The sequence below is a fragment of the Panthera uncia genome, assembly GCF_023721935.1.
Source record: "Panthera uncia isolate 11264 chromosome C1 unlocalized genomic scaffold, Puncia_PCG_1.0 HiC_scaffold_3, whole genome shotgun sequence".
In the NCBI taxonomy this organism is placed as follows: domain Eukaryota; kingdom Metazoa; phylum Chordata; class Mammalia; order Carnivora; family Felidae; genus Panthera; species Panthera uncia.
The window spans coordinates 43,777,280-43,797,142 of NW_026057584.1; the positions used below are offsets into that span (position 1 = coordinate 43,777,280).

At 37.6% G+C, this 19,863-nt stretch overlaps 2 protein-coding genes across 6 annotated transcripts in view; one reads left to right on the forward strand and one right to left on the reverse strand.

Annotated features, from left to right (window-relative positions):
- The window catches only part of NEMP2 (nuclear envelope integral membrane protein 2), a 64,656-nt gene that overhangs the window by 33,557 nt on the left and 11,236 nt on the right, over positions 1 to 19,863 (forward strand). The window contains exon 9 of one of the 3 annotated variants that reach the window (XM_049615319.1): positions 15,996 to 16,041. The exons of the other annotated variants lie outside the window; for them this stretch is intronic. Coding sequence (XP_049471276.1) covers positions 15,996 to 16,032 — 37 coding nt within the window. The 3' untranslated portion in view covers positions 16,033 to 16,041. The remainder of the gene's footprint in view (positions 1 to 15,995; positions 16,042 to 19,863) is intronic. 3 annotated transcript variants of the gene reach the window in all.
- The window catches only part of MFSD6 (major facilitator superfamily domain containing 6), a 79,804-nt gene that overhangs the window by 3,487 nt on the left and 56,454 nt on the right, over positions 1 to 19,863 (reverse strand). For 2 of the 3 annotated variants that reach the window (XM_049615315.1, XM_049615316.1), the window contains 3 exons: positions 4,465 to 4,626; positions 3,461 to 3,559; positions 2,064 to 2,344 (listed from right to left, as the gene is read on the reverse strand). In XM_049615315.1, coding sequence (XP_049471272.1) covers positions 2,064 to 2,344; positions 3,461 to 3,559; positions 4,465 to 4,626 — 542 coding nt within the window. Of the gene's footprint in view, positions 1 to 1,802; positions 2,345 to 3,460; positions 3,560 to 4,464; positions 4,627 to 19,863 lie in introns of those variants that run through there. The other variant, XM_049615317.1, reaches the window with a different exon arrangement.

A 19,863-nucleotide genomic window follows, 5' to 3' on the forward strand; every position in this document is an offset into this window, starting at 1 on the left:
TGAGGAGATCATCCTGAAGTAACTTCAAGGAACAAGTAAGAGGAATAAAGATAGAATGTCTTACCTTTCATCTCTTTTCCTATGTGCAACTGCCAAAGCCGCATGAAAAACACAAACACTGTAAGTAGACGTATCTTGTGGATAACGGAACATCACTACCAAAATGCCTGTTACTACTAGGAAAATAATTTACATCGATAAATGTTTACTGAGCCTCCATCACTGTGATAAGTCACTGAGCAAGCAGCATAGAATTGAAACTCAGGTCATTTGCTGAGACTGCAGAATTCAAGAGCTGGAGGCACTTGTCTGACAGAAAGTAAGTAAGGCTTCTCAGCCTCAGACACAAAGCCAGGAAAGAATGTCCTGAAATTAAGAGTCCTGATGTATATTTGGGGATTTAAAGTGCACGCTAAAAGTCAAACAACACAGAACATCTGCATGAAAAAAGAGAATGGCAACAACCACTTAGGTCATACACTGTAAGAAACTAGGAGTACACGCATACCCCAGCGCATCACCCACAGCATGTCTGTAAGATGCCATGTTGCCACATTCCGTGATACATTCTGACTTATACAAATCAGGAAACATGTTTTTCTAAAAACAGATTTTCCGGGGCACCTGGGTGGCTCAGTCGGTTAAGCGTCTCTTGATTTCGGCTCAGGTCGTGATCTCATGGTTCCTGGGATTGAGCCCCGCATTGGGCTCTGCACTGATAGTGCAGAGCCTGCTGGGGATTCTCTCTCTGTGCCCCTCACTGTGAGTGTGTGCTCTCTCTCAAGATAAATAAAGAACCAAAATGGATTTTTCTCTGAATTAGTATATATCATTTCAAATAACTGAGCACCAAAAAAAGTTTTATTTCTGTGATTGATTCTAAAATGTAAAGAAATCTTAATATAATGACTTCTTATTCATAAGAATAACCAAGCCATACCAGCCAGTTTTTATTGATCCTAACATGCCAGAAAAAAAAAAAAGTGCAATGATATATAAGCCTAATAGGCTTCCATAAAAATAAGGTTGAGTACCCAAAGTAATGAAAACATTGCTATTCAACCAGAAGATCTCATCCTTTCTCCTGCTTCACATCCTTTATATGCTCCTCCCACCCTGATACTCTCCATTTTGACTGGGCAGGGGATTCATGTGAGTTTATAATCTTGATAAATGAATAGGATCATGTATACACCAGGATGCATTATGATTATGGGTGAAGAAATCAGATTTGGTTTAAATTATAGAAATATTACATGTTAGTTTGCAAAGTCATGAGAAATTGAACTAACATAGTTCAAACTATTTTTTAAAAAGGAGATTATCCAAATTACTCTTTATTTTTGTCTTTCTTATGTGTCCTCGGAAGCTACTCTAATATATATAGCTGACCATGACTCATCAAGTAAAAGGACATGATTAAACACAAGGAAGTAGACTCATTACTTTAGCCAGACTATTCATAGAAGTCACACTTAATCATTTCCAAAGGCAGTATACAGCTTTAGTTACAATTACCCCCAGTTTTATCAACATGATTTGACTTTACTCAGGAGAGACCACATCTCCAGGGATAAGAAAAATCATACTTTTTATTTTTCACATGAGGCCACCAGCAAAACAACACTTCCACTAAGTTGCGTATCCCATTAGACTCATACAGAATTCATTAATTCATCAGATTATTTATTGAAGTCCTATTATATATAATGTCCCCACTAGAATTTTAGAATTACAGAAATTAATAGTTAACTGTCTCCCATGGCAAGAACCATATATGCTCACTGGAACTGGTACCTGTCAACACTGAAATTTTAAAGAAATATACAATTTATTGGATTTTTAAAATTTTCTTTCTTTCAAGAAATGTCTTCTCTGTGAAGCCTTCCTGTGCTCCATAAGGTGAAATTTTCCCTCTGCACAACCTTGTATACACCTCTATGATGCACTTGTCATAGAATACTAAAATTATTTGTGTGTCTTATTTTGCCCACTAGACCTACCATAAATCTTGGTGAGTGAATAATTAACACAACTGAGCCCACTTAAGGTAGGGACTTTACCTGCAAAGGCTGTATCTCAGGAGCACGGTTGTCTCTTGTTAGCTGCATCATCTCTTTAATTTGGTAGAGTGCGTAGACAAAGGTCACCCAGGGGGAGGAGCTGACGCCCCAGGCTGGCTTGTTCACGTCCTCCTGTTCTTCCTGGTGCTTGGTTTTCTTGGGAGGAAGTCTGGGCTCAATGCGTGGCATGACGTCTTCGGTCTGTTGCTGTACCAAGTCAATGGTGGCTATGGGAACAGGACTAGAGGGCACGGGAATCCTTTCTGCCAACATTGTCTTGTCTGGAGAGAAAATCATGTTTAAATCATTTTTTGGAGTTTTTGTCACAAAATAAGCAGACAATCCCATGAGCCCATGCTAGTGTACTTGGCAACATTAATAAATTGCTATGTATCAGGGGCCTCTTGGTGCAGGTACTGAGCAACAGATGTGATGTTCATCTTGCAGGATCTCTTTATAGGGATTAATAGACATTAACTTGTATTTGTTTATGAAATATATTTTTCATTAAACTTAGATATAACTTAATCTGTGGGCATGGGTTATAATGAATGTGGCCTTAGGCCCACTTACAGGACTGAGTTTTTAAAGATAAGCATCAAAACAGGAAATGCCAGAAATAGCTGCTTCTGTTGGCCTTTTACTGGAGGCATAGACCATTTAGGATCATGAGGAAAAAAAATGTGAGAAAGACCAGTATTGGTCCTCTTTTCTGTATAGCTCGTTAGCATTAAAACCGGCCTTGGAGTTTTCTGTAATAAGCTAGTTTTTCCCTTTACAGAAGCATTTTAGGTACTTGAGGCAAACAAATGCCCCTCAAAGGGTAGGACAAAGAAGATGAGCCTTGTTCTGGGACCCATGAGTTAAGCAAGAATATTTCCATTCTACTAGTTGGCTTTCTTCATTAAAAAAAAAAAAGTTGATTCAACTTGTACATTATATTTGATATAACCTCCTTTGTATATAACAATTTTAATGAAGGCCATGCCTGGTTAAGGGAAAACTTCAAATTTAAATTTTAAGACACTTTTTTCAAATGAAGGCAAAAACATAGTAAGTAATACCACTCCCTATCCCTAGTAGTAAAATTACTGCATAGCTTTATATGTGCAAAATCCCTTTAGAATACCAGAGAAATTTAAAACCAGTACTTCCTATACTACTTTGTACTATAAAACAAAACAAAAACAAGAAAACCCCCAAGCTACTTAAAATGGCCAGTATTCTTTTCAACATAGGACACAGCTTCTCTCTAACAATGGTACACATCAATTCATTTTCTCATACACCACTGAGAAAATCCAGCCAGGCAGGTCTGCTGTGTATTCTGTGACCACCTCTGGGTTTCTCCATGGCTTCAACCTTTAGAACCATTCAGAAAGAATAGACAGGTTTACCTTCCTCCTCACCGGGCACTGCCAGCCACTGGATCAGGGCAAAAAGCAGGAGGATCACCAGGCAGGCCATGCCGATTCCTCGAAAGGTTGCGGCAGCCCCTGTGAAAACAGAGCACTGCATAGAGTAATTCCAGGAACTGCAGAGAGCCCTCATCTACAGCTGTCAATGTGCTGAAGTTCAGGGCAAAGGCAGCAGAGCTTAGGACAAACCAGAGAATGACGAATAGCCAGTGGCTTCATAGAGTGGAAAAACACAGGCCTGGTAGGTCCCAGGAGACCCAGATGCTGGTATTGGATTGGTCATTCATCAAATTTTAAAACTATATTTATAAAGGATTATCTCTGAGTGCCTCTTACCATAAAACTCAGTGGTGCTCTCTTCTTTGAGCACCATTTACCTAACTATTAAACAGCCCTACTAATCTGTACTTGGGATAGCAGAGCTCAAGTAATGCTATAAATTCAGATACCCTGGGCCCACCTTCCATAGATGACTGATCAGTCCAGATCCCTTGAGCAGGGTAATCTTATCTCCACCCCACCCTGTGTATTTCCGATAAGGGAGACCTGACAGGGCAGACAGATTGTGTTATCAAGAGATGTAGTGACATTACCAAAGCCAGAAAATAGCTAGATTTTTCTGGAATAAGGATGAGTTTTCTTTCTTCTAGCATTAATATCAGCAAGGTTAGGGTACTTTGCTTCAATCCAAAAGCACATGCTGTCCATTCATTTGTTTGGCTCCTTTGAGGTATCTGTAGCATCTCATTAGGCTGTTTGTCACAGACGTGTGCACAGTTACAGGCTGGCTCTAATCATCTTAATGACTTAAGAACTCAGCTTTACAATTATGACTACCATGAAAGGGAGGAAGATAATATGAATACTGGAGTTTTAACTTCTGGCAATCTTCAGTAATAATTTAAGTGTTTACTGAGGTGTTGCTAAAAAAAAAATCATGTTTTCAACAACGAAGGAAAGGAAAAGGAGAAAGTCATTCTTACCAAAATAATTGACTAATACGCCTCCGATCATGGCACCACAACCTCTCCCCAAACCTAGGTGAAGGCCCTGCAGGATGCCCTGAGCAGACGTCCTCAGCTCAGGGGGAACTGCTGCACTGAGATAAGAAATGCACGCTGCCCAGATGGCCGCATGTGTCACTCCTGGAGAGGAAGAAGAGTGGGAATGTCTGATCAGCATTGCCTAGGTTACTCTTTTGTGGAGAGTGAATTATTTATTTAATTACACACACACACACACACACACACACACACACACACACACACCCCTACCTAATAAAGACATATATCTGATTTATGGTAAAATATACATAACATAAAATTTACCATCTTTAACCACTTTTAAGCATTAAAGTACATTCAAAGTGGTATGCAACCATCCATCTCCAGATTTTAACACTGCAAACTGAAGCTCTGCACCCATTGAACAATAACTGCCTCTAGGCCCTGGAGACCACTATTCTACTTTCTGTCTCTGAATCTGACTACTCTGGGTACCTCATATAAGTGGAATCATTTATCAGTGGAATCGCTATTTGTCTTTCTGTGTCTGGCTTATCACTTAGCATAATGTCTTCAGAGTTCATCCACGTTTGTAGTAGGTGTCAGAATTCCCCCCTTTTTAATATTCCATTGCAATATTCCATTGCAATAATTTAATATTCCATTCCATTCCATTTGTTTACTCATCTGTTGATGGACATTTCAGTTGTTTCCACCTTTTGGCTACTGTGAATACTGCTGCAATGTTTATGGGTGTTCAATATCTGTTTGAGTCCCTGCTGTCAGTTCTTTGGTGTGTTATACCTAGAAGTGGAATTACTAAGTCATACAGTAATAATATGTTCAACACTTGGAGGAACTACCTGTTTTCCACAGTAGCTGTACCATTTTACATTCCCGTCAGAAATGTGCAAGAGTTAGTTCCAAGTTCTCCACATCCTCACTGGCACTTGTTATTTTCCGTGGTTTTTTTTATAATAGCATTCCTAATGGGTATGAAGTGGTATCTCATTGTGGTTTTGATCTGCATTCCCTACTGGCTAGTGAAGATAAACATTTTTTTTTTTTAATGTGTTTACTGGCCATTTGTATATCTTCTTTGGAGAAATGTCTATTCAAGTCTTTTGCCCATTTTAAAAAATAACTTATTAAAAATTATTTATTTATTGATTTGAGAGAGAGAGATAGAGCATGAGTGGGAGAGGGCCAGAGAGAGGGAGGGAGGGAAAATTCCAAGCAGGCTCCACACTGTTAGAGCAGAGCCTGACGCAGGCTGGAACTCACAAGCCATGAGATCATGACTGGAGCCAGAACCAAGAGTTGGACGCTTAACTGACTGAGCCACCCAGGCACACCAGCTTTTTTTTAAATGTTTATTTACTTATGAGAGAGAGGGAGAGAGAGGGAGAGAGAGGGAGAGAGAGGGAGAGAGAGAGAGAGAGAGAGAGAGGACGAACAAGTAGGGGAGGGGCAGAGAGAGAGAGAGAGGAAAACAAAGAATCCCAAGCAGGCTCCACAAGATCATGACATGAGCCAAAATCAAGAGTTGGATACTTAACCAACTGAGCCACCCAGGCGCCCTGGCCAATTTTTGAACTAGGTTGTGTGGGGAGTTTTGTTGAGTTATAGAAGTTCTTGATATATTTTGGGTTTTAACTCCTTACCGGACACATGTTTTTACCTAAAATTATTTCCATTATGATTAGCACCAAGAATAACATTCTTAGTGGGGCGCCTGGGTGGCTCAGTCGGTTAAGCGGCCGACTTCGGCTCAGGTCGTGATCTCGCGGTCTGTGAGTTCGAGCCCCGCATCAGGCTCTGTGCTGACAGCTCAGAGCCTGGAGCCTGTTTCAGATTCTGTGTCTCCGTCTCTCTGACCCTCCCCCGTTCATGCTCTGTCTCTCTCTGTCTCAAAAATAAATAAACATTAAAAAAAATTTTTTTTAAAGAATAACATTCTTAGAGATACAGCTTTTTACATAATCTGAGATTATTTATTTGGCTATAGTTCTATAAATAAGGCTAATGACTCAAAGGATATAACAATTTTTATACCTTTTATATATAGTTCCAATTGGTTTTCTGAAAGAGTGTAGAGACCATTTGCAATGCTCAATACCAGTTTTATTATATTTTCACCATTTGTCGGAGGGAGGAAAGGATAAAGATAACAGGTGAAAAATAATTTGGGTCATTATTTTAAATGTACAGTAACTGTGCATTGTCTAAATTTAAATCTCTATTAGAACACTGCTTTATATTTAATAAAAAAATAATAAATACATAAATACATGTAATAAAAAGATACTGTCACAAGTTTTACTGAGAAGGGGTTAAGAAATCATCTGATTCTGCCTAGATTAAGTAATGAGCTTGCTGCCTGAAAAATAATCCTAGTTGGAGATACTGTCATCAGAAACTCATAACCTAGGTTTTGAAAAATTAAACTAGAAGATTAATATTCACTTAATATTTAATCTGACATTAGTCTGCTTCTGACAAAAACGGAATAATGGACTGGATTTGCCCTCCTTCTGAAACAACCAAAAATTGGACACAATATATGAAATATAGTTCCCAAGACACTGGATATCAACAATAATGACTGATCTCTGATTGATGGGAAACAAATGAGGAGCCCCAGCTTACTGCCTGGTTAGAGTTCAAAAGCCTCAAGGCAGGGGCGCCTGGGTGGCTCACTCAGTGAAGCGTCGGGCTTTTGGTTTTGGCTCAGGTCATGGTCTCATGGTCATGAGTTAGAGCCCCACTTTGGGCTCCACGCTGGGCATGGAGCCTGCTGAGGATTCTCTCTCTCCCTCTCTCCCTGTCTTTGTGCCCCCGCCCCTTCCCTGCAACAAATAAATAAACTTAAAAAAAAAAAAATAGCTGCAAGGCATAGAGGGGGAGCCACTGAGTTGAGATGAAGCTAACAGTCTGGAGAGACCAAGGCAGCTAGAGTTCTAGGGCAGAGTACCAGAGAGGAGAGAGCTTTACAGAAACTAGAGGGATTGGCAGGTACCCTCAAGGTACTTGAATACCCTCAAGTATTCGGCAGAGTGCTGCAGCAAAAACATAGGTACAAACTATCCACAGCCAGGGAAGAACCATCCAAAAGCACCGCAGACAACAGTACTCAGAACCCATACAGGGCCAGGAATAGTACCTATTTCAACCACACAGGGAAGTTCATGATTGGTAGAGTATTCAAAAGGGTCTTGTGTTAGTATTATGAAAGAATTAGAATTACTGGGAACACTGCTCTGGTCCCACCTAACTAATCTTCAAAAGCAAAGCCCAAAAGGATCATACTATTTCCAAGTAATTTATCTGTGTCCCAGAACAAAGCTGAAGAATATTTATAAGAAATACAAAAATATCTAGCACCCAAAAAAGTAAAATTCGCAATGTCTAGCATACAATTAAACTACCAGGATGATCTGCACTTAAGTGGATTCCACTATTCAATAATGGAATAAACACTATTTTTGCTGGATATGTTAGATTATATGCTCTATAGTTAACTGAAACAATAGAAATAATTTTTATGAAGTTTATATATGTTTCAGTAATCATTTCAACCAGGTTATTTAGATGACTAGAAATAGTATGCATACTTAATTTCCACAGAAGTCAAATGAAATATTTGCTTTATCTGACTAAACAACTGCAGTACCTTAGATAATGCCAGCTTTCTCAGAACTGAGTAATTCCTGGATAGTCTTAATTATAAATGTTGACACAGTAGTACACAATGGAAATACTTTTAAATACTTCCCTTTATATTATTAAAGATCCTGCTAAACTCCATTTCTTCTCAGATACACGTTTTTCTTCATTAACAACACTAAAGAAAAACTCCTATATTCCAAGAAATAAAATGAATGTATTCAAAAAAATTTTTTTAATGTTTATTTTTGAGAGAGCGAGTGAGCACATGAGCAGGGAGGGGCAGAGAGTGAGGGAGACAAAGAATCCCAAATAGACTCCATGCCGTCAGCACAAAGCCCCATGTGGGCTCAAACTCATGAACCACAAAACCACAAGATCATGACCTGAGCTGAAACCAAGAGTTGGACACCTAACCAACTGAGCCTTCCAGGCACCCCAGATATATTCAAAATTAATTAGATTCAATGGTAAAATCCAACACAGAGGTGGAAATCATTTCTTAAAAATGAATCATCAAAGATCTGAAACCACATCAAATGACTGTAAATTAACTTTAATAGTGAAGCCAAATCTATCGTTTCGTCTGTGTCTGAGCAATCAACTGCAGGATTTACAAGCAGACAGAGATGGGCCTATGTATTTATGTGACCAAAACAATAGCAAATATATTTTTGCTGTAATTCTAGATCAACTTTAAGTCTAGCAGTAAATAGGGTTTCTTTCTTTTTGTTCAAAATTCTAAGTGTTTTCTAAAACACTGACTCTTCTAAGATAATTAAAGCATCTTCCAGCAGGATGACTTAAGTCAGGATTCTTAAAGGTTCTAAACTATTAGAATTTAGGGGGTGGTATTAAGTGGCAGTTGTAAAAGCTTCTCTATAGTTAGATTTCTAGAGTTTCTTTACTGCTTTTGAGGACTAATAAGATAATTGGGAACCACATTCCGTAAAGCAACTCAGGGCATTAACTTAAGGCAAATATAGTAAACCTTACAGTAGAAATTTTTTCTTTGGAACCAAATGCAAAAGAATGAAAGCCATTCTGCCTGTATGCTCCAACATTTTCCAGGGAAGATATAAAACTAAAATTGGTTTCTCTGAGATACCTTATTTCAAAATATCATGTAAACAGAAGAATCCATACCACTTCCTAGAGAAGAAACTAGCAAAACTAAAAAATCCACAAGAGGGGACTGGGTTGGTTAATAACACCTTTGTATATAAAAGACAATTATGGAGTTGTGATTCTTATTCTTAAATATGCAGACTTCTAGTAATCATATTAATTATCTGAAACTCTTGACAGTGTTTTTAACTACAGTTGTATTCTGGCCCTCTAATTTCAAAACAAGGAAAAAGCAATCTAGAAACTTAAAAACCCTCTGCCATTTTTCTTATTTGTAAGACAAAGAAAATCGTAGCAATTGTGCTACCTGAAACTCTCCTGTAAGAAGATTTAGGAGGTAAAAGATAGAAGCCGAGAAAAGAAAATGCTTCCATCCACTTTACCTTTTATTAGAGAACTATGAAAAAAGTAGTAGCTGATTATTCTCTATATGATGAAATAAATTATTCAGTGGCATGGGTAAAAGTGTTTTCACACGAGAGCTTTTATAAGTTTTTAAACCTTTTAGCATGAGATAACTAGGTTGATGGATTAGTCTAAGAATAAAAAGATGTTAAAAAAAAAAATAAATAAGAATAAAAAGATGTTGCCCCCTGACTGGTAATAGTAACAAAGGTACTTGAAGTGACTCTCCTTCCTTGGCTACTTGTCAGAAAACTACTGATATTTGTGAATGGCAATTCAAACACCCAACTCACATAAGAGGTGCTTAATATATATGTTTGAGTGGCAATTCAATACCATATGTTAATTGGCAGTGAATGACTCTCAAAGACCACACAAGTCACAGAAGCTTCTTAGTCTCTCAGTCAATTCCTTACCTTTACTAGCGTCCCACACGATTACTTACAAGGCCTAACAGAAACACAGACATAGCTTCACAGGACCTACATCCAAGACCTTAACTGTTTGGGAATACACTACATTTGAATAACCAAGAACCACTGGAAATAAGTATGACTCACATTAAATTTTTTCATTAATGATATAGTAGTCTACCAGGAATTGTGCTGTGTTTTTTTTTTTTTAAGTTTATTTATTTTGAGAGAGAGAGAGCAAGAGCATGCGTGGGCAGAGAAAGAGGGAAAGAGAGAATCCCCAGTAGGCTCTGCACCATCAGCACAGAGCCCAGCGTGGGGCTCAAACCTACAAACCGTGAGTGAGATCATGACCGGAGCCAAAATCAAGAGTTGGACACCCAACCAACTGAGCCACCCAGGTGCTCCTGTGCTAAGTGTTTTATATAGATTATCTCATTTATTCTTCCCAGTAGTAAGTACTATTTTTATTCTCCCTTTTCTAAAAAAGGAAAGTAGGCACAGAGAGATTAAAGTGCCTTGTCCAAAGTCACATAGACAACAGGGTAGTAGAACAGGATTTGAACCGAAGGTATAGAAGTATAGTGCTTAAGTACTATACTATATACCCTCATAACAACTATTGTAAGTATTATATAGTAAACATAACTATTTTGAGAAGCTTTTTGATAATATCAAACATGCCCCCCAAAATCTACTAATTAAAAAAAAATGTATAATCTTACCACCTACTTCCCCTCCTTTTCCAAAGAGCTCAGATCATTGATATTATCAAGTTTTTTATATGTCTCAAATAACTCTTTACCTTGTAATAGTCAAGATTGGTATCTGATCCTGTAACATGAATTTCAAGATTGTTCAGTCTTGTCCCAGAAAAATGCTCTACTGCAATAAATGTATGTAGGTATTAGCAAGAAAAAAATCCTTCCTTCACCAGTAGACAGCTGCTCCTTGTAAAATGCTGCCTGGCTTTTACAAAGCCATCGTAATGGCTGGGAGGGGTGAGAACTGACAATCAAAATACTGGAGAACTGGGATTTTTTCTTTGGTTTTTCTTGCTTTGCCACTGACTTATGCTCACTAAACAAAACATAAGTATCCCCAAAGCACTGGCACACCGAATCAGTTGTGACAGACCCTTTCCATTGATGGACCAAAGCATACATGTCAGTTACTTCAAGGTACTTCTCAAATGCTGGGCTTAAAAAAAAAAAAAAAGTTAAAAAAAGCTTCTGAAAGATCCATATAGTGAAAAGTAAGAGACCGCTCTTTCTAAAAACAACAACAACAAAACAAAAACCAAAAACCAAAATCTCCACTGGGCTGGCAATAAAAGGAGTCTGTATTGGTTAAGGTAATGATAGCTGTTGTAATGGATAAACCTTGGAATCTTAGTGGTTTCATACATTAGATGTTTTATTTTCTTGCTCATCTAAAGCTCAATGGGCATGGGTCAGGAAGAGTAACAGCTGTGCTCCATGTAGTTGTTAGGGATGCAGCCTACAGAGCTTCAGCCATCTTCAACACCTGGTTACCCTGGGTACATATATCCAGCTGGCAAAGTAGGGAGTGGAGGAAGGCACATGGAAAATTTTATGGTCTGGGTTTAGAAGTGAAACACATCATTCCTGCTCACAGCCACTGAACAGAATTAGCCAAATGGTCATACCTAACTGCAAGGGAGGCTGGGAAATAGAGTCCAACTATGTGTCCATGAAGAAAAGGATACATTTCATATCAGGTGAAAAGGATACATTTCACATCAGGTAAAAAGCAAGCCCAGTGTCTCTTCCAAAGTAAGGGCCACCAACAACAATGGACCTTTTAAAAAGAGCACAGAACCTTACAGAGAGCAGTTGACCTATCAGCAGCTGCATGAACCATACGTGTGTTGCACAAAAGACACTTTAAATAAGACATACAACAATATTGTTAAAGATCAGTGCTCCCATATCCACCAACGTATAGCACTACAAGAATCACCTTCATGCTACTCATTCAATAGCACTTACTGAGCACCCAGACTATGTGCCAGAACCCCTGCTCTGCTTTGAGAATCTGATAATGTACACATTAAAACACCTCTTTAACCACCATGGAGTTTATAGTCTAATAGGTGAAAAGGGCCTGGATTTACCTGAAAGAAAAAGACATTGAATTCCTTGAGGAGAATAAACATATCCAGCACCTAGCACAGGGCTTGACACACAATGGCAGCTGAGCAAAAGAATGGTGAAATGAAATGAAGCAGGCAGTGGTCACATGTTGCGGTATAAGGAAAAAGCATTTGGAGATAAAAGGTGCCCTGGGTAAGGTTGGAGAAAGATTCCAAATCCCATGTATGAGTAAAAATGAACAGAGGAGGGGCGCCTGGATGGCCCAGTTGGTTGAGCGTCCAACTTTGGGTCAGGTCATGACCTCATGGTTTGTGAGTTTGAGCCCCGCGTCAGGCTCTCTGCTGTCACTGTGGAGCCCACTTTGGATCCTCCATCTCCCTCTCTCTCTGCCCCTCCCCTGCACATGTGTCCTCTCTTTCTCTCTCTCAAAAATAAATATTTTAAAAAAGAAATGAAGCTTCTGTAAGTCTCTATAAGCTTCACTTTACAAGTTAAAAAAAAAAGACATGTGAGTTGCTTTTTTTTTTAAAAAAAAGGTCTATAACTGATATAACAATATTTTATGGGCCCTTGTGAATTTCACATGGAGGCACCATTGCCTCAGCATACCTTTAAAAAGGTTTTAGGAGGTTACCACCAAAACTGACTGTGTTTAATGTCAAAACTTGCCAACCAGTGTATGCCTCATGCTCAGTGATTCCCCATATCAAGCCACACATGAGAACTGGTGTTACATCAAAGACAGTAAAAATTTCACTTCCCAAAGAAAGCTTTAAGAACAGTGTGCAGTGACTAATCATTTATGGCCAGGCTTTAATGCATAATTGCAATTTAACCTCTTTGAGGAGAATCTTCTAAATTATATTTCCTTTGGTCCTGATTTTTATTTATTTATAATTTTTCATTTTACTTTTGTTATATTATCTAACATTTATTGAAGGTAACTGTGTGCCGTGTAATATGCCAAATACTTCACATGCATCAGTTTATTTAATACTCATATGAGTTTGTTCCATAGCACAAGAGTCTAAGGCTTAGCATCTTGCCTCAAAACACATAGTTTATAGGTGAGAGCTGGAATACAAGACAGTCTAATTCAAGCCTAAGCACTTTATAGTTTCTATATATTATTATATTTTGGTAAGTTGTCTTAAATAATTTATAGAATGAGGTGGGAACATAAGTAAATGATTAAAAACATACTGATGTTTTTATAGATATGCAATGGAGACAGGATGGTATTCTAGGAAAAAAGTTATCATATTGAAGATTCAGCTTTTAAATTTAGTTTTCAATTTTTCTTTACATATTTATAAATTTTTGACATAGAACTTCCTGTATTATTCAAGAACTTTAAAAATTAGAAAATACAATTACAGTACATTTTGCAGATTATAACATCAAGTGTATCTTCCCTATGTGCGTGTTTCTTTGGAGAATTCAAAAAGTGTCAGCATGGTCTTTGAATTTAAGATGTAAACAATATATCTGAACAAGAATTTAGAACAACAGTCATAAGACTACTAGCTGGGCTTGAAAAAAGCATAGAAGACACCAAAGAAGCCCTTGCTGCAGAGATCAAAGACCTAAAAAGTAGTCAAGATGAATTAAAAAATCAATAGCTGAGATGAAAATAAACTAGATACAGTGACAGCAAGGACTGAAGACAGAGGAGAGAATAGGTGAAATAGAAGATAAAACTGTGGCAAATAATGAAGCTGAAAAAAAGAGGGAAGGGAAATTACTAGATCACTAGGGGGCGAATGAGAGAACTAAGTGATTCCATGAAACAAAGCAATATCCGTATCATAGGAGTCCCAGAAGCAGAAGAGCAAGAAAAAGGGGCTGACGGTTTATTTGGATATAACTGAAAACTTCCCTAAACAAGCATCCAACTCCAAGAGGAACAAAGAACCCCCTTCAAAATCAATAAAAACATGTCAACACCATGACGTGTCATAGTGAAATTGGCAAAATACAAAGATAAAGACAGAATTCTGAAAGCAGCCAGGGACAAAAGGTCCTTAACCTACAAGTGTAGACACATAAGGTTGGTAGCAGACCTGTCCACTGAAACTTGGCAGGCCAGAAGGGAGTGGCAGGAAATACTCAATGTGCTGAATAGGAAAAATTTGAAGCCAAGAATCCTTTACCCAGCAAAGCTGTCATTCAGAATAGAAGAGATAAAGACTTTCCCAAACAAAACCTAAAGGAGTTTATAACCACTAAACCAGCCCTGCAAGAAATTCTAAGGGGGACTCTCTGAGTGGAAACCAGCAAAGACTACAAAGGACCAGAGAACATCACCAGAAACACGAAATCTACAGATAGCATAATGGCACTAAATTCATATCTTTCAATAATCACTCTGAATGTAAATGTACTAAATCCCCCAATCAAAAGACACAGGGTATCAGAAGGGATAAAAAAACAAGATTCATCTATATGCTGCCTAAAAGAGGCTCATTTTAGTCCTGAGGACACCTGCAGATTGAAAGTGAGGGGATGGGAAAAAAAAAAAAAAAGTGGGATGGAGAACCATCCATCATGCCAATGGATGTCAAAAGAAAGCTGGAGTAGCCATGCTTATATCAGACAAACTAGATTTTAAAACAAAGACAGTAACAAGATATGAGGAAGGGCATTAAATCATAATTAAGGGGTCTATCCAACAAGAAGATCTAACAATTGTAAATATTTATGCTCCCAACTTGAAACACCCAAATATGTCAATTAATCACAAACATAAACTCATTAATAATAATAACATTATTGTAGGAGACTTTTAATACTCCACTTATAGCAATAGACAGATTCATCTAAGCAGAAAATCCAACAAGGAAACAACAGCTCTGAATGACACACCAGACCAGATGGGCTTAGCAGATATATTCAGAATATTTCATCCTAAAGCAGCAGAATACACATTATTCTAAAGTGCACATAGAACATTCTCCAGAATAGATCATATATTGGGTCGCAAATCAGCCCCCAACAGATACAAAAAGATAGAGATCATACCATGCATATTTTCAGATCACAATGCTACAAAACTTGAAATCAACCACAAGAAAAAATCTGAAAAGCCTTCAAATACCTGGAGGTTAAAGAACATCCTACTAAAGAATGAATGGGTTAACCAGAAAATTAAAGAAGAAATTAAAAAATACATGGAAGCAAATGAAAATGAAAACATGATAGTCCAAAGCCTTCGGGGTGCAGCAAAGGCAGTCCTAAAAGGAAAGTACATTGCAATTCAGGCCTATCTTAAGAAGCAAAAAAAGTCCCAAATACACACTCTAGCCTTACATCTAAAGGAGCTAGAAAAGGAGCAGCAAATAAAGCCCAAAGCCAGCAGAAGAAGGGAAATAATAAAGATTAGAGCAGAAATAATAGAGAATCCAAAAGAGCAGAACAGACCAATGAAACTAAAAGCTGGTATTTTGAAAGAATAAACAAAATTGATAAGCCCCTAGCCAGACTTCTCAAAAAGAAAAGAGAGGACTCAAATGGATAAAATCATGAATAAAAGAAGAAAGATCACAACCAACACCACTGAAATACAAGTTATAAGAGAATACTATGAAAAAACTATATGCCAACAAATTGGACAATCTGTAAGAAATGGACAAATTCCTAGATACTCACACACTACCAAAACTCAAACAGGAAGAAATAGAAAATTTGGACAGGCCCAAAACCAGCAAAGAAATTAAATCGGTTATCAAAAATCTCCCAACATCCCTCTCTAACCTTTTTTTTTTCTTCCCCTCCCCCATAGACTTGCGTTAAGTTTCTCAGGATCCACAGAAGAGTGAAAACATATGGTATCTGTCTTTCTCTATATGATGGGGGGTGGGAGGGAGGGGAGGGTGGGTAATGGGTATTGAGGAGGTTACCTTTTGGGATGAGCACTGGATGTTGTATGGAAACCAATTTGACAATAAATTTCATATTTTAAAAAAAATGCAAAAAATAAAAAAATAAAAATAAAAATCTCCCAACAAATAAGAGTCCTGAGCCAGATACCTTCACAGGGTAATTCTACCAGACTTTTTTTCTTTTAAAGTTTATTTATTTTGAGAAAGAGAGAGAGAGACAGCCAGTAGAGGAGGACCAGAGAGAGAAGGGGATAGAGGATCCACAGAGGTTCTGTGCTGACAGCAGAGAACCTGATGTGGGGTTTGAACTCATGATGAGATCATGACCTAAGCCAAAGCTGGACACTTAACCAGCCGAGCCATCCAGTTACCCCTCCACCAGACATTTAAAGAAGAGTTAACACCTATTCTCCTTAAACTATTCCAAAAAAATAGGACTGGAAGAAAAGCTTCCAAACTCATTCTATGAAGCCAGCATTACCTTGATTCCAAAATAGACAAAGACCCCACTAAAAAGGAGAATTACAGTCAATACCCCTGATGAATCTGGCTGCAAAAATTCTCAACAAGATACTAGCAAATGGAATTGAACAGTATATTAAAAGAATTATTCACCATGATCAAGTGGGATTTATTCCTGGGCTTCAGGACTAGTTTAATAATTCACAAATTAATCAACATGATACATCACATTAATAAAAGAAAGGATAAGAACCATATGATCCTTTCAATAGATATAGAAAAAGCATTTGACAAAATACAGCATCCATTCTTGATAAAAATCCTCAAGAGGATAGAAGGAACATACCTCAACATCATAAAAGCCATATATGAAAGGCCCACAGCTAATATCATCCTCAATGGAGAAAACCTGAGGGCTTTCCCCCTAAGATCAGGAACATGACATAGTTGTCCACTCTCACCACTGTTCAACATAGTACTGGAAGTCCTAGCCTCAACAATCAGACAACAAAAAGAAAGAAAAGGCATCCAAATTGGCAAGGAAGAAGTCAAACTTTACAGATGAAATGATACTCTACATGCAAAACCCAAAAGACTCCACCAAAAAACGGCTAGAGCTGATCCACGAATTCAGCAAAGTCGCAGGATATAGAATCAAGGTACAGAAATTGGTTGCATTTCTATACACCAATAATGAAGGAGGAGAAAGAGAAATCAAGGAATCAATGCTATTTACAATTGTACCAAAAACCACAAGATACCTAGGAACAAACCTAACCAAAGAGGTAAAAGATCTATATGCTGAAAACTACAGAAAGCTTATGAAAGAAACTGAAGACAACACAAAGAAATGCAGAAACATTCCATGCTCATGGGTTGGAAGAACAAATATTGTTAAATGTCTATAGTACACAAAGCAATCTATACATTCAGTGTAGTCTTTATCAAAATAGCACCAGCATTCTTCACAGAGCTAGAACAAACAATCCTAAAATTTGTATGGAACCACAAAGGACCTCAAATAGCCAAAGTATTGTTGAAAAAGAAAACCAAAGCTAGAGGCATCACAATTTCAGACTTTAAACTGTATTACAGCTGTATTACAAAGCTGTAATCATTAAGACAGTATGGTACTGGCATATAAACAGACCCATAGATCAATGGAATAGAAGAGAGAACCCAGAAATGGACCCACAGATACATGGCCAACTAATCTTCAACAAAGCAGGAAAGAGTATCCAATGAAAAAAAGACAGTCTCTTCAGCTGGGAAAACTGGACGACAACATGCGGAAGAGTGAAACCGGACCACTTTCTTACACCATACACAAAAATAAATTCAAAATGGATGAAAGACCTAAATGTGAGACAGGAAACCATCAAAATCCCACAGGAGAAAACAAGCAACAACCTCTTTGACCTAGGCCACAGCAACTTCTTACTTGACATGTCTCCGAAGGGAGGTAAGGGAAATAAAAGTAAAAATGAACTGTTGAGACCTCATCAAGATAAAAAGCTTCCGCACAGTGAAGGAAACAATCAACAAATCAACAAAACTAAAAGGTAACTGAAGTAATGGGAGAAGATGTTTCCAAATGACATATCAGATAAAGGGTTAGTATCCAAAAACTATAGAGAACTTACCAAACTCAACACCCAAAAATCAAATAATCCAATTAAAAAATGGGCAAAAGACATGAATAGACACTTTTCCAAAGAAGACATCCAGATGACTAACAGACACATGAGAAAATGCTCAACATCACTCACTGTCAGGGAAATACAAATCAAAACCACAATGAGATACCACCTCACACCTGTCAGAATAGCTAAAATCAACAACTCATTAAACAACAGATGTTGGCAAGGATGTAGGAAAAGGGGAACCCTTTTGCACTGCTGGTAGGAATGCAAACCTGTGCAGCCACTCTGGAAAACAGTGTGGAGATTCCTTAAACAATTAAAAATAGAACTACCCTATGACCCAGCAATTGCAGTACTAAGTATTTATCCAAAGGATACAGGTGTACTGCTTCAAAGGGGCACATGCACCCTAATGTTTATAGCAGCACTATCAACAATAGCCAAATTATGAAAAGAGTCAAATGTCCATGGACTAATGAATGGATAGAGAATATGTGGTATATCTATATCAATATCAATATAGATATACACATACATACATACAGTGGACTATTACTCAGTGATGAAAAAGAATGAAATCTTGCCATTTGCAACAATGTGGATGGAACTAGAATGTATCATGCTAACCGAAGTAAGTCAGAGAAAGACAAATATGATTTCACTCATATGTGGAATTTAAGAAACAAGACTGATGAAGATAGAGGAAGGGAAGGAAAAACAAGATAAAAACAGAGAGGGAGGCAAACCATAAGAGACTCTTAAATACAGAGAACAAACTGAGAGTTTCTGGAGAGGAGGTGGGTGGTGGTGGGCTGAGTGGGTGATGGGCACTAAAGAGGGCACTTTTAGGGATTAGCACTGGGTGTCATACGTAAGAGATAAATCACTGGGTCCTACTTCTGAAACCAAGACTACACTGTATGTTAACTAATGAATTTAAATAAAAAAAATAAAGAATTAAAACTAAATCATGAAGTTAAACTAGTATTTGTAAAATAATTGGATAGCAATTAAGTACTAAACTATATAACACAGTCCATAAATCTAAGAACAATTCAGAAAAGGAAGAGCCAAGTATGGGATAAAATGCCCAGAACAGGATTCTTGAAGCAGAAGACATTTAAAGTGAATTTTAGGTGGACAAAATAATGCCTATTTCAAAGAAAAAGTTATTTAAGAGTTTTAGTAACTAAATAAACCACGGGAGTGACACAGAATAAAATTGCTCTACTGCAATTTATAAGACAATTCTGATTTAAAAAATGATTTTAACAGTTAATACCAGTGACTTTTATATGTTAGTTTATGAACTGAAAAGCTAAACCCAGAGCATTTTTTCTTTTTTTTTTTTTTTTCCAGAGCATTTTTTCTATCCTACATATTCATGTGGCAAGCGACTTGTGTTTCAAGGGTTAAGCCAGACAGACAATTTCCAATATTGATGCTAACAGACTAGAGTCATGTCTAGAATTGCTGCTGTCAGATAAGGACTGCACTATCCTTTCATAATGTCTCCATGATCTTCCAGAACATAAGAGGAAGGAAAGCACAGTTTTTATTTGGCTGAATTGGCATACTAAATAAGAGCAAAACTTCATAAATATCAGTTCAAGCCCTCCTACTGGTAAAAATGAAGAACATCTTTCATCAAAATCTTAACCCA